Source organism: Harpia harpyja, chromosome Z (genome assembly GCF_026419915.1).
Source record: "Harpia harpyja isolate bHarHar1 chromosome Z, bHarHar1 primary haplotype, whole genome shotgun sequence".
Lineage (NCBI taxonomy): Eukaryota > Metazoa > Chordata > Aves > Accipitriformes > Accipitridae > Harpia > Harpia harpyja.
The window spans coordinates 32,165,676-32,181,433 of NC_068969.1; the positions used below are offsets into that span (position 1 = coordinate 32,165,676).

At 37.7% G+C, this 15,758-nt stretch overlaps 1 protein-coding gene across 1 annotated transcript in view; it reads right to left on the reverse strand.

Moving 5' to 3' along the window:
* Positions 1-15,758, reverse strand: part of RASA1 (RAS p21 protein activator 1) — a 66,040-nt gene that overhangs the window by 4,377 nt on the left and 45,905 nt on the right. The window contains exons 14-22 of the mRNA XM_052775791.1: positions 15,464-15,621; positions 15,084-15,160; positions 10,096-10,268; positions 9,728-9,887; positions 9,413-9,555; positions 8,540-8,655; positions 7,192-7,278; positions 3,400-3,467; positions 375-463 (exon numbers count right to left, since the gene is read on the reverse strand). Coding sequence (XP_052631751.1) covers positions 375-463; positions 3,400-3,467; positions 7,192-7,278; positions 8,540-8,655; positions 9,413-9,555; positions 9,728-9,887; positions 10,096-10,268; positions 15,084-15,160; positions 15,464-15,621 — 1,071 coding nt within the window. The remainder of the gene's footprint in view (positions 1-374; positions 464-3,399; positions 3,468-7,191; positions 7,279-8,539; positions 8,656-9,412; positions 9,556-9,727; positions 9,888-10,095; positions 10,269-15,083; positions 15,161-15,463; positions 15,622-15,758) is intronic.

A 15,758-nucleotide genomic window follows, 5' to 3' on the forward strand; every position in this document is an offset into this window, starting at 1 on the left:
TGGTCATTCATTCACCAATTTTTGTAACAGACCATTGCTGCTGTTCCTACTACCAGATTCAAAATCTTCATGGGATGTACCAAGCCATTAATGTGAGTTTCTAGGTCACTTCCTCTCAAATGATTATGGCTCCTCTTCCCAATTGGACCAGACTTTATGCTACTGCTCTCAGATCAACACCCTCTTTAGCTCTAAATTGAAGGGGACAGAAGAAATTGCAGTAACGAGGCCTCCTTGCTGATGAGGACAAAGAGGTCATGTATCAGGCTTTGCACAAAATAACAGCAACAGATTTTTGCATGTATTACACAGGAACATTGAAATGTACTGGAAACATAGTTCCAGGCTGTCTGTGTGTGTTAAATTATATTCACCTTAGCTCCAAATTCAACCAGATTTGCTAAATTCTGCACAGACTTGGCGACCAGCGTAAGTGTTCTTGCAGCAGTAGGCGAAGGAGAATCTGGCAGGAATACAGAGTAGAGTGTTACTGGCCACTCCACTTAGAACTAACAGCAGTCACATGAAAGTAAAGCTTTTCTCCAATTCATATTTTTTCATGGAATAAAATATTTTTAATATTGTAACAGAAATGCGTGTGGAAGATGTCACTTGGTGAAGTAAAACTTAAGTTGCTTTAGTAATGCCCACAAAAATTTATTAATATGAACATCTGATTTTCTGTAATAGTTGCATACAGAACAAGTATGCAAAACAAAGTTGTGTTAGTAAGAGGTGAAGCAAGAACCATTTTCACAAAAATGAAGCAGTTCTGTTGAAAGGAGGATTATTTGTTAGAATAAAAAAAACCCCCAAATTAATTTACCTTTAGAATTTAAAAAAAAAAAAAAAAAAAAAGGGCAAGTTGACCTCTTTCCTTACTTGTGTATACCCACATAAGTGGGCTCTGACAAGTTACACAAATTATACTTTTAAGTTACTGGCATCAGGAGAACAGAGTAAACATTACACACAATCGTGGCTTGTATTTCCAGGAAATTAATATCACTCGCTGTACTTAACATTACACTTAGCACTTTACATTAACCATTCAGTGAGTTAAAACTTCCTTTTCCAACAAGTGATATTACCCAGTAGTATCTTACATAATTATTTTTCCCTCCGGTTATGGTAAATGGCCTGGTTGAAAGCCAGGTTTGAAGTGTTCCAAAATTGACATGTTTATTATATAAGCCTAAATTTCGTAATTCTTTGTAAGAATGCTACACAATCTTCATTGTCTACCTGCATCTTTTGTTGTTCTTTCTTCCCCTCCCCCTAAAAAATCCACTGAAAACCAAGTTCTAATTTTTCTTGCATAGCTGGAGCTATGCAACTAATGTCGGTTGTTCATCATAGCTAGTGCTTGGTACAATACAAGCCTTTGAAGCAGCAATGCTGAAAAACATTACTAGCCTTGGAATGTGGAACTGCAGGTTAGGAGAACAGATCTAAGGAAGTGAATTACTATAAAAAACTCAAAGATGCTTGAAACAAAAGATTTCAGTTTTGAAACAAAGATTTTCTTTGTTTCAGTCACAGTTGTTGAGGTGATAGGATTGCTGCTGATACTGAGCCGTACCTATACACCCAGCCTTCAGAATACTTTTTTTCCCTATTACAGGAAGGAGGTATGTTGGAAGCTTTGCTCCAAAAGGACTGCCTCATCCCCCCCCCCCCCCCTTTTTTTTTTTTAACAGCTCTAAAAGCCCTACACGGAGTCTGTAAGTTTACCTTAGCAGCAGTCAAGAATAGCAGCTGGATGTACATGAGCAGGACTTTTAACACTGACAGACAAGCTTAAAGGATTACTCAAATTTATAGGTAACTTTTTACACCTGTCGACAGAGTGCAACCCAAGTTAGGAGGTACCTAACTTGCAAATTACCTGAAGATGATAAAATCCTAAACAAAGGATATAGCAGGCCATGTTTGTCAAATGCTTTCTCCAAAGCATATATAGAAATGATTACTGGGTAAGAGAAAGGAACTTCCTGTTCAACACAGACCTTCTCATTTTGGACAGCTTAAAGAGAGACGATAGAAAACATGCTACATTATCTTAAAAACTGTCTATGAATAAAGAAAAGCTTTTCTGAATCAGATTTCTGACTTCCTCCGATTTCCAAATCTGCATTTTACTGGTAAAAATCAAGAAACTGCTAGGGAGTGAAGGAGGAAGAGCAGTGGCTAGTGCAAACTAAATGCCCTCTAGCTTGGGCTGATCTTTGCCAAGGAAAAAAAAAAACCAAAAACAAAAAAACAGAAACAAAGATGAAACATACACAAACTTTTAAAACTAAGCAACTCAGATGTCTGAATATTTTAACTTCAGTAATACAAGTTTTCAGTAGTTTATGCCTTTCCTTTTTTCCTCCCACAGAAGTTAAAAATGCCTATTTTCAGGTGCTTAGGGCAACTGCCATAGGATAATCCATGCTCTCGCCATTAATGCTTCACACAACAGGAAAGCCCACGCCAACAGCACGTCAGATGTGGTCCCTGGTGTGTGCCACCATCCCAAGCACCCCTACCAGCTGTTTGGGAGAATGCTGTCTGACATTGGCCAGCACTGGGCCACAAGCTTGTGCAGTAGTTCTGCAATCCTGGTCGTGCCAACAGCAATGTTCCCTGTTGCTGGTTTAGTTAACTACTATAGAGGCACTCTACCAAGACAGCATCAAAAACCAGGGTCAGACTTTATGCAGTGAGAACATTCACTTAGGCAAGGCCATGGGAACTGTCCTATATATGGCCTTTAAGTCAACCAAGATTACCATCTCAAGTCTGCACAACCCACCCTTTCTAAATGCCGCCACCTCTCTCTCTCTCTCTCTCTCTCTATCTTTAACATTCCGTATTTGAGATTGACTGTGATTAATGAGTCAAAGTAAAGACTGCTCCAGTGGCTGGAAGCTATCTAAGCAGGACGTTTGAACAAGTTACTCAAGCATAATTTTCTAGGTGCACAAATGTATTCCAAGCTCTGCAGATACATTTTCAACTTCATAAATCTTGTTCATTTAAGAGATACCATTGAATTTCAGCCATTAACTTTCACATTGCGTTGTATTCAAAGTGACATCTTAAGATCACACACATTTTTCACACAGCTAGAATATATTCCATGCTGCTAGACTAACTCAAATTGTATTATTAAATACCACAATGCATGTTTTTCTGGACTTTAAAATGACATCGGGGATAACCACAATCTAACCTTTAAGGGTGAAAAGCATATGTTGGCTGCCTTATTGGAGCAGTCAGTCAAGTGACATGGATAACATGTCTCCGGACACAGTGTTCAAAAAAACTTTTTATTTTGCTACACTAGACACTACAATAATTCCATGCCTACTACTGTATAAAGTATGAATTGAAACTGAAGCATATAGTCACCTGAGATGATATTAAACATCCTTGGGTTCAGGATAGCAGGACAAATCAGTCGAAGAAAAACAAAGCCACTGAAATGGGAAGAAAATTATATTTTGTTCAATAAAATTAGAGAATTAATGAACGAAGCCACTGAAATGGGAAGAAAATTATATTTTGTTCAATAAAATTAGAGAATTAATGTAAAATTGTGTAATCTTTAAGGATTCAAGTTAGCGTGGTATCTTTTTGAGACAGACACCAACCAACCAGCCTGTGCTCTGTGAATACGTTAACAAATTAAGAATATCATGCTATGACTTCAACTATGGTAAAAGCTGAAAGAATAGGCATATTGATTTCCCAATTAAGGTGAACTGTTGAAACCACGTGGGAAGAACTTAACTGTAAAGTCATACTGAAGCCAATCTCAGACCACACTGGCTTCAAAAAGGAGAAGCCCCTGGTCTCTGACCTCCCAAAGGTTTTCCATTGTCTGCTACTGCAAGGCATCCATCCCGCAGCCACCCACACCCCCAAGACAACGTAAGGAGTAGCGTAGGAGCGGGTAGGCAAAGGGAACCTCTCTTTTGGCAGCAACACAGCGTGAAGCCAGCTTAAGCTGATCCATACCCTGATGACAGTATGCAACAGCAGAAAAATAGTAAGAGATCTGCTATTTTCCTCCACGAAGTAATTGCTGCCATCTAGAAAGGTAGGGAAAAAGCACTCTGTTTTGACTGCAGAACTAGGAACTCATTCAACAGAAACCCAGAATAGCCTTCAGTAGCATAAGAAAAATCTAACTTTCTACTAATAGCAGAAGTAAAAAACATCCACCTCAGGTTAACCTCAATTCCGGCTCATTACTATACAATGAAGTGACATATGGACAAACTAAAGCAATCTAAGTCATCTTTAATTGTGTTTGAAGTGCTCAGACACTACCAGCAGACTGGTTTTCACTACAGCGATACCAAAGCCTGACCACTTATAAAAGAAGGAAGGGGACCTTATACTACCTAGCCTGTTGATAAGTACACAGTGATGGTAATGTCCATATTACTTGAAAATGACACACATAGTAGTGATGTTAATGCACCTTCCATATGACCAAGACACCTAATATAAACTGTTATAGATGTTTCTTACTTCTCCAGGAACCATGAATTATGGGCTGGTAAGACAACAACTCTCTGGCCATATGTGAAGCTAAAATATTTTCTATGGTGTGAATTTAAAGCTATGAGGAAGTAGTTAATTTTTAAGTCATGGCATATATACCAATTCCTTTTTCAAAGTGCCCAAAGTTGAAGGCCAATGAGGTGTGAATCTACCACAGACCTTGCTGATACAGAAGATGTGGTGCTTCTTACCCTGGTCAACCTGCTTAAATTAAGAATGAGTCAATATCTACATGGGGGTTTTACAACCAGAGAGAAATGGCAGCACCTTCTGGCTGATACAGTAAGGAAGATACCCAGACATCTAAAAACTGCCCATCTGCCTCTGAATATTTAATCATTCCTGGACCAAAAACAGTGCAATAAAAGATAATAATCACCACTGAAGGCTGTGAAACTCTGTACTCTAGAGAGAAATCCCTAGTATCCACTTGTGAAGACTAACACCACAAGAGCAAGGCATCCAATATTTATAGCATCCAGTGGAGACCTCTAGAAAACCCTGAATGTGAGCTGTGTTCACTAAGGAAAGCCACATGGCTCTCCCTGGAGCTGGGAAGGAACAGAAAGAGATATGGTATAAACTGCTGAGTGTGAGAGACTGAAAGAGTTAATGTCTCAAACATTGTGGTGGGGCAAGTTCTGCTTAAAGACAAACCCTACACAGCAAGGAACCAAGGTGAAAAGCCCATCAGCTCAGACATCAGCAACAGGAGGGGGAAGGCGTGCTGGAGGATGCACAGCTCCCTGTTCTGATACAAAGATCAAACAATGGCCGTGTCTGCAGGCAAGGAGAAGTTACTCCACAAATGACCCCCAAGCCCAAAGGCTCACAAACTGCTCATTAACCTGAGGAGTTCGGGTGCCTGCCTGAAGGAGGGGCAAGGATGATAAAAGGACACAAACTGAAGCCCCGGGTGCGCAAGCCCACCGGGACTGGACCCCTCGGCTGACTGAACACCTAACGCTGGACCCAGGACTGGTGAAATCTTTCTCTCTTCCTTTCTCTCTCTGTCTTCTCTCTTTCCTTTTCTTTTTCCACAATTCCTACACCTCATCCGTTTCAAGATATAAACCGTTGACTAAGTCTGAGACTAAGAGTGGATCCAGCCGCCCCTAGACCCTTCTCTGAGGAAGAGTCTAGAAAGCAAGGGGGTCTGCTCTGAACCTCGTGACTCAACGGGAGGGATCTCCTTATTCCCTGAATTGATGTATATGGTTACACAGTTTACAGAAGTAGTCTTATGCCAGTTCCTGTTGTGAGAAACCCTGCCACCTACGACAATGCCTCCCCAGTTTAGTTTACTTCTGTCATGAATAAAATCTTTAACCAATCGTTTGGTGTCGTTTCACCTTAATTTAGCCCAAGGGAATTTCAAATTAAACACGACTCCCTGGTCTGTCCAGTCGTGACACTGAGCTCTACAGCCTTCCAGTAGGTTAGCCCCTCAAACCGGGGCTCTCACAATAAGAGCAACCTCCATTTGAAGGCAGTGCCCCTGCATGATACCCTGGATGACATAAGGCTTCTGGTGTCAAAATGATAAACACAAGCCAAAGACTCTCTGCATGGGAAATTACCTTCGGCAAATTATATGACTGCCAGGCACTGCGAAAAAGGAAAGATGTGGCTCCAATACCCTTAAAACCCCCAGCAGCGTTTAGAAAAAGTGTCAAGACCACATCTTTGTCAAAGACTTTTGTTTGACCTGCACTGGCAATGGACAGTGTTAGAGGAAGAACTTGCATAATTGCATTGGTTTATGAATGTACATTGGAGCTTTTGTGGCTGGTGTGAGTTCAGAGGAGCCAGGTTCAGTAACCTCCTGCAGCATTTTCAGAGGAGCTCTGCAATGTTTCCACATGATTGGGGTGAAGCAGAGAAATGAAACAGAATTGGGACAGCACAGAGTTACCGGTTTTTGGAAACCAACACAGAGTGTTGATTCAGAGTGATCAGAACCAGCAGCCCAACACCAGCAACCAGGAGCCTTCTCTGATGCAGAAAACTACATATCCCAATGCAGACAGCACCTCAGCAAAATCTAACAACAGTCCAATTGTCTTTATGAGAAGGTATTAGGTTCCTTACAGTGCTGGGTCTGCGTTTTAAAGGGCATGGATCTTAAACCATCTAAGATTTCTCCAGCAATTAACACATGCTACATAAGAGTCCCTGGGTAAGGCACAGTCCTCCCAGATGGCAAATGACAGGAACATGATCTTCAGAGATCACTGTTCTCTACTGGTATCACAAAGCTTAACTATTGCTTTGAGAGAAGTTTTTCTTTCCCAGCATGAAAAAAGAAATTGCTATCTTAGATTAGTTCGTAAAACTGGACAAAGCGCAAGTAAATTCCAAGGTAAAACTATTAAGTAAAGCTATACTGACCTCTCTTATTACATCATCTTATTCTGGCAGGGGTCTAAGAACACAATTAAGAATCTAGCAAGCTCATAATCCTTAACTGGGCTATCATGCCTCAGCATTGTAAATATCTTAAATACTGCTGTAATCTATGTAAGTACTATACAGTTCTGCCACTGAAAGAAACATATATAAGCACACTGAAGTATGCCTTCAACAAGACTTGAAAAGATTATCTTCAGAATAAAGTGCCAAGTAACTTACCTAACAACTCTGGTTCTCATAGTGGTATTAGCTGGCCACTTGTTTTGAACAGACTTCTGTAGGCACCCATAAATATACCTCAATGTCCTGCAAAAATAATAGCTAATTACTTATTTCATTAAACTCACAGAATCAAAAAAGCCCATCAGAAAGGATCTAGACCAACCTCTTACTTGATACAGAACTATTATCCATTCTATGTTTATAATTTAGACATAAGCTTTAAATTAACTTTAACCAAGAGTTAATTTTTAAGTTAATAACTTTATAATAAGTCAATTTCTAAATTTGTAAATTCATAGTAAGATAAATTTATAAATGGCAAGGAAAAAAACTTCATCCTTCATTAATACACAATTCTATATGCAATTCAGTGACTATTCAGACATGCATTAAGTGTTTTATAACTGTTTCTTGTTTCTTAAGTAGTACTTCCTTTTAAAAAAGACAATTTTGATGGTTTGATTTTTTTTTAAATTTTTAAGTTTTTCTCTTCTTAACTAAACAACAACTATTCTTTCCATAAGTGTTAGGTGTTTAAAAGTTAAGCAACCACAGCAATAATCCTCTCCCATAAAAAAAAATGGGAAAATTGTGGTTTATTTCAGAAAATGTTGAGAGCTGCATCATATACTTAAAAGGAGTGCAACTTTTAATGCTAACCTTGCCAGCACTAACACAACACTTCGGTGCTACTCTGCCATCTCAAAATTGAGGATTTTGTATGCCTTAAAAGTTAATGACACAGTGAAAGGAAACTGTTAGTACTATCCACTTTTTATTAGATGGTTCAAATCTAAACTATGAAAACACATTATTTTAGCAATGAAAAAAAAAGGCTGGAGGGGCAGGGCAGACCCTCTGCACTTCCCTAGCAGACAGAAGCAATCACAGCACAGTATTGTTCTACTGCTACCTGCTTGTATTTTTAATATACTGTTAATAATTCCATCTCAGAGGAGGAGGAGAACTGGAAAGAATTTGTAATCACCTTAAATATATATATAATTGTCCGCTAACTACTACTGTATTCTACCTTTTTGTGGAAATATGAGATTGATTATTTTTATTATTCTTCTTTCCCTGACCACTTGGGTCTATTAGCTTCTCCTTCAAAGAAAAGCAGGTGTGCTAGCCAGAGGCTTTTGCAAAAAGTCCTATTAATTCCTGAAAGTGTTCTTTTTTTCCCTGTCTATATTTCTCTGTGTGCATACAGCAACCCTAAAGACATTAGTCTTATGACTGATTAGCAGAAGATGAACCAGTAAGAACATCATTTTAAGGTGTAATGTAATTCACACGAACAGGACTTTTCAAATACAAATCTGAACAGAAAGTGCAAACTTACGGAGGCAGTATCTCTGCAGCCATGAATATTTTCTCCACCAACTCTGAAAGTATACTGAGTAGATGTGCCAAATTAGTGTTTACATCTTCATTTTTTTCTAACTTTGAGGGATTTAACTAAAACAAAAAGAGAAAAAAAAAATTATGTTTCTTCTTCTAACTAGAACTACATATATAGTTTCATAATACTACACACTGAATACTACTTCAAAGTAAATCAAATATTCTGCTGCTGTACAAGTCTCTCACAGAACTCACAAGTCTGTTTCAATGGCTAGTCAGGAAATGTGAAGAAGCAGTGGTTTTAAGTTCTAATACACAAGGCTTTTAACAGCTCAGATATTCAGCACTATCCATCTGCATAATCTTTTTCTGTCTCTCAATCTAAGTCTCTGAGGACTCCCATCCTTTCCACAATTAAGTTATAGTGAAACAGAAGTTAGCGGGATCACTTTAAAAACAGTTTCAGGATCAGTAACAATCATTTAATATCCAGAAGCTTTAAATTAAAACTAACATTCAGACATTGACTTCTACGATATCTTGAGCTTACTAGAAGTTACTTAGGTTAGGACATTCAGTAACTGCTACAGAACAGCCTACAATTACCTAAGAATAAATAGATAATTTAAAGAAATTTTAATTAAAAAACTTTAAAAGTTCTACTATGAATATTGTTCAAAGCCGAAATCTAGGAAACAAAAAAATCTCGTAATGAATTCAGTTTCTGTATTTCTCATGTACACGAATTTTAGTTCTGAGCTATTAGTGAATGTCTCTGAAGCTAATGTTTAATGCAAACATAAAACATAACAACCAGTAGATAATTGTGTCAACAAACCAAAATGTTTAAAAACATAGTTCAAGGTACCACCTCACAGGACTGCTTGCTCTCCATTATCTTTAATATAGAGTCTTTCAGTGCATGGTGAACAAAACTTGTTGCTGTGGCTTTCATATACTGCTCCATAAGTGTACTTGCTAAAGTGGTGGCACGAAACAAGGTAGTAGCTTCATCTGGAAAATAAAGACAGTAAAGTTGAGAAAAGGAGACAACAAAAAGTGAAGGAAAAATGTGCTGTGTTTACCCTTTGATGTATGTTTTAACTAAAGGAGAAAAAAAGGCAGGTGCCAGAGCCCTCCACCTGCCCAGAGTTCCAGTAAACTTTAGTGTAATTTAGCACAGTACCTTCCATGCTTATCTCCCTATCATTTAGTGTTCGTAACAACAAGGACTCAAGCTTTTCATGAAGAAAAATCTTCAATAAAATGCCAGCCAACAGTGTTCTGTCCTGTCCGCAAACATGTGATAAGGCATAGACAACATGAAGTTCTTTCTGGAGTATAAGCTGAAAGAAAAACAGAATTTTAAAATATTCAGAAGCTCCTCCTAACATATAACAGTTTTGGAAAAAACTGATATACATCTGCAGTGATATACAGATGTCACTATAAATATTATTTAATGATGTCAAACAGTGTTATTGAGATCCAACTCAAACAACCAACAAAATGATTTTTGACAGATAAACCAAGGAAAGTTAAACAAATTCATACCTCTTTAAACTCACTGTACTCCTCTTCTGGCATGATCTTCTCCATAGAATATCGTGCTCGAACACGCAAAGATCCTGGTTCAATACCCTTTAATGGTACATGGGAACTGAGTTGAAACCACTCATCTGTTGCGTGTCCTTTTTGTAATCGGCTTAATTGGCAACGCATAAACACTTAAGGAAAAAAAGCATTGTTCAAGTGAGTTATCTCCAGCAAAACAGTGCTACTGTTGAATAAAAAAACAGTTTATTTTCAGCATGCCATCTTGTTTCAGGAAAAGAGTATTAATATGAGTAATCAAGATTTTTGCCACCAAAATATTGACAGATTCTCTCTTCAATGGTTTAACAGACTCCTGTAAACTGAAGAAGAAATAGAAAGCATTCTGTAACGAATGGATACACTTACATTCAAAAATGCCACATGCATATTGACACAGTTTTCTTTGTAACACCCAAGCAGTGAGTAAAAAAGTGTGCTACCTTGCAAATCCATGTAGCAGTCAGAAACTAAAAATAGATAAAGTGTTCAGAATTCACTGTCCTTTTTCCAGCTTTGGGCTGATAACACCATCAGGTCTGCTCCTTGACCACTTTTTTACTTCTTACTATTGATTATTATAGTGTTGCTATGGCTTTCCCAAACACTGCCATACGTATTTCTTTTATACTAACTCCCAGGTTAAGGCTGTTAACAGTTTATGCAAATTATGTAATAAAGTGTTCCCAAGCAACTTGCTGCCTTGATAATGATGAAAGTTAACTCAAAACCGGCCAAATCATTAATTCACCTTTCAGTGGTGTTGGTACCTCAAAATTGCCAAGCAATGGCCTGGACTGCAGGTGCAGCGGCGAGCTGCAGCAGTGGGAGCACAGGCCCATCTGGAGCAGGAACAAGCACTCCTGAAGGGACTTATTTCGCACAGAAAGGGCCCAGGCACTTGCAGAGGCAACATTGTGCCTGTGAAACACCCACCACGCTCCAAGAGGGGTCCACAGTTAAAGCTTCACGTTTAGCCTGTCAGTCTGGATCTTTCAAGAAAACACCCTCTCTTTCCATGCCTCTCAATGAGATCATCTTTTAAATTCCTTACATTAAAAAACAAACAAACGAACAAAAACAAATTAAGGGTTTTTTTCCCCACATTTCTGCAAAACCCATACACCACACTGCCTTGCAGAAATTGTCAACAGTTCCAGTTGACTTCCCATTGCCCCAGTGCTGCAATACATAGCAGGAAATCATCTGATACTGGAATAGAAAAACATCACATTTATAATGCTCACTTCAGGCCATTCCTGTTGCCTACTTCATATTCTCTGGAGCTGATAAACAGATATAAGTTAATGCATTCAAATCAGCCAAGTGGCATGAAAAACAATCATCATCACCTGCCACTTATCACCAGTGTGGCTGGGACTATGCCTTTAGATCAGATAATCAATTGACTTTCCTACAATATTTGTCCCCAACATCAGAGCTCCTGTACCCACACCTAAGCAATGTGTTTATCTTCTTATTTTGCTTGCACATGTAAGGCATGTGTATCTCAGTGAGAAGAACGGTGAATGAAATACAGGACCTAGAATAATCTGATGATTTAATTTTTCCGTGTGGTTATAGTAGCACTTCATAGCTATAATATAAATACTATAATCTTGATTTGATTAAAAAAAAAAAGTCAAGGACTACAGAACAGTTGCCACCGTAATTTATATTCAATAACTTTAAAGGAACAAGACTTTTTCCTGTTTAGCAGCTTACACTGAATTAGTAGGCTACCTTCAGTGAGAGACTGCTACTAGTTAAAAAATTCAGGATATTTATACTTTGCAATCTAGCACATTTTAAAAGAGAAACAAATATACAGAAAATCATCAAAACAAACATAGTTGATCTCTTCTCTCTGGACACAGATCAGAATTCTCTTTACAACAATCTTGATCCAAAAAGAATCACAATATTTTACATGATGAACACTAGTACAAAAAACCTCTGAGGTTTCATAATGGTTTATTTGTTAATGACACTTCGGGCATAATATTTAGTAACAAGATTGTATTTTGATTGTTAGTAATTATAACCTGGGAATCAAAGTAAAAAGTGGTTCAAACTTAGGTTTGTTCCAGTCCTCAGACTCGAAATGAACCTGAATTTACTATGAAGCCTTTGTCTAACCCTGCCAGAAAAAAACAGAACCATCAAATAGAAAAACCTAAAAAAATTCTAATTACAGATTGAGAATAAAAGCCATTTGAAATCTTGAGAAAGAGGAAATTCCTTAATACATGGACATACTAAATCCTGCTTTTCGCGGCCACAAGTCACTGCCACGTTAGCACAGCCCATTCTCCTATAATCTGAGCTATCAGTTTCAAAACCAAGCTTTGGCACTACTGTCAATTATCAGTGTGCCTGAAAAGAAAGAGATTGGCTAATACTTTGCTCTATGGACTTGCCTGTATGAGGTGACTGCCTCCATTATAAACACGTTTCTTTTTCAACATGAACTAATTTGAAATTAACCAACTATCATGCTGCAAAACCAAACCAAAACTTCCACTCCAGTTCAACACTGTGTGGTATTGTTCTGAGAGATTTACTAATTCAACTGTTTGATCATACCCGAGCATCCCAGTCTGCAGTAGCAGCAGGTGAAGTCTACTAATACATTTTAGGGCTTTACTTTTTCAAGCCATATTATATATATTTATTTGAATAAATCCTTATGCAATTCACCATTAGAGAAACAATGAAATATTTAAATTGAATTGATACTAAACTCTTTAGTATCATTTCTGACTATCTGAAATACTTTTTAAAAACAAAAATACTACAGTAATTAATGAATACTCATAATAGGCAAACTTCAAAGTTAAAGACTTGAAAACTCAGGAAATATTTTAAAATACTAAAAAAATAGCCTTCATGTTAGTATCATATTGGTATTTAACTTCTCCGAGTTATGATGAAAGAAATAAAGCAGTGAGACCAATAACAGAGTTTTGGGCCTTCAGTCTGCATTACGTGGTGGGAAAAGCAAGCAGAAAAGCTGACTTAACCCAGTTAACTGGAGAGATGAACAGTACCAGCTTCAGATGACTCCCACTTCATAGCAGTCCGCATTTAACAGCTATGGCTGAAAATTAGAATATTCAGAAAAGGAACCAATTCTCTTGCTTTTGAAGAGTTCAAGGGTTATTTAGGCAACACAGCATATAAGATAAGGTCTTGTTTAGCTCATTTCCCCTCCCCTACACTTCACATATTCGGTAGGGCTGGGGATGTAAGTAGAGATATGAGTTCATTTGAGTTGACTTAGTCTAATCCTTATCCCAAAATGAAAGGACTGTTGGGTTATGCTGTAAGAGTATACCTAAGTGCAGTCAAGAACTCAGCCGAACCTGCTCCTGCCCTAGACAAGAACACCTTCCACCTCCTCCCGTCAGCTGGATGCAACCAAAGCCAACACAACCTCCTCAATCTGGACAGAGACAAGGAAACTACAAAAACACTTTTAAAAAGTTACTGAAGTATCCCATTCAAGAATTAGCCTTTTAAAGATTCTTTTACTAACCAGAGCTTTGTTGTACATAGATAATGAGTTTTCTAGCTCAAATGACTAAAGGAACACTGCAAGAACATGATATCAACTGCAGTTAGAGCCCTTCTGTCTGTCAGAGGGAATATATCTTTTTTCCTCCTGCTATGCAGAAAGTTTTCTAGTCAGAGGAAGGAGAAAAAGGGTTGAAATTTAATTAGGTTCTGCAAGAGCATTCAAAATGAGTAGCAATTCTTCTATTTTGGTCAAGGTTTCTCTACAAATCTCAAAAAAAAAAAAAAAAGAAAAATCAAGAAATTAGCGCTGAAGCATACGTAACAGGCCAGTAACACAATATATGCAAACTGAAAAACAACTGCAATAGGTTATAAATACTCTGACAGCCTTTGGAAGAGACAGCTCTGAACACAATGGAAAATAAAAAAATCTTGGGACAAATTTGAAGGGGGTGGGGAGGGTATTCTGCCCTACAGGCAGCAAAGAAGAGGCAAGGGGCTGAAGCTGCTCCAGAACAAGTATGGTGGGAAACTCTGGAATAAGTGTCCTGAAAAAAAAAAAAACCAAAAAACCCACAAAAACCAACACATTGTGTGTGGAAATGAACTAAACTAAAACAAAAAAAAATTTTTTTTTTCCTATCTAAGAGCTCAGAATCCATGTTCTTCAAATACTTTCTTTTCTACAAAGCTGACAGATCTTACCAGCTTGCTGTTGATTTGCTGTAACAGAAACAAAACCACAGTTGAAGAAGCAGCTGCCTGGGTAACACAAGGAAAATAAGTTCTTGGGAACTTCTGTAAAAGGCAGAAGAAAATTTGGATCCTTTCCCATTCAAAGTGATACTGAGGTAACTTAGGTTTAAGTCCAAGAGTGGTAAAAGAAAAGTAGACAGATGAGGCAAAACAGAAAGAAAACAAGCCAAGTTTTGTTCAGAGACTGCCAAGATTTTTTTTTTTTTTAAATTATTTTTTTAAACGATGAAAGTAATACACCGTTCCTCCCTTTCTCTTTCTCACTGGAAGCAACAAAAAACCTGAAAAGGAATTCCATGCAATCAGACTTAAAACTCCATGGAACTTAGCATTTTATGGAGCAGACTAATACTAACAGCTTCTCTTTCTTCTTGCTTTTTGCTAAGCACAGCCATTGCGTAACACAATGGCTACTCTACAGCAGAGCTAGGAGAGCCATCAGATACCCAGGACTGGATTACTGTGCATTTTATTACCAAAAAACATGCAAGTTCTCACTGTAAAAACATTAATGGAAATCCAGTACCAGACATCCAAAACATACAAACACAGCAGTATGGTGAGCATAAAAACATACTTAACTCTCTTGTGACAACATTTGACAAGAGTAATGAAAACCACACAAGGTATCCATTGCTGCAATATATATGCATCTTTTACAGAAAAATACTTACATATATCTGGATCTTTACTTTTCTTTGTTTTGTTACTAAGACTTATCTCAAATCTATTAATATCAGATGAAAGATCACTAGGAGAAAAGACAGAAAGCCTCAATTAATACTATACTTGGCTGGCATTTAAGCTTATTCTAAACTCATTTCAATCCTGAGTTCTCATTATCAGCCAAAGACACTTACATTAACAAAGATATTTAGGTGCCTACAGAAAATTCTGCCCATGCAGAATTTGGCTGAAAGGTTGCTGCTGTATAAACACATATACAGTATTTTTAAAAAGCATATGCAAAACAGTACACAATGTTAAGAATCTTAAATGCAATGCAATGCAACTTACAAGTGAAATTCAGTAAATCAAGAAGATTAAGACTTACTCAAAGACAAACTCTTCTGACCACACAGGGTTCTGCCCTTCCCTGATGTGTGTTTTTGCTACCTGGACGCTGTTCAGGTAGATGTTACAATATGGATTAGTAAAATGCTTTACTGGGAGCGTATGAGCTTCTTCTACATGCAAAATAAGACTGCTGACCTGAAAAAAAAAAAAATACACAGAATTTACTTTTTGTTGCTAAAATAGAAATACAAAACACATGAATGATTTTTTTATCCTCTGTGTGGAGGCTTAATGTTAATACACGAATACTGAATACAAACTAAAATTTCCTA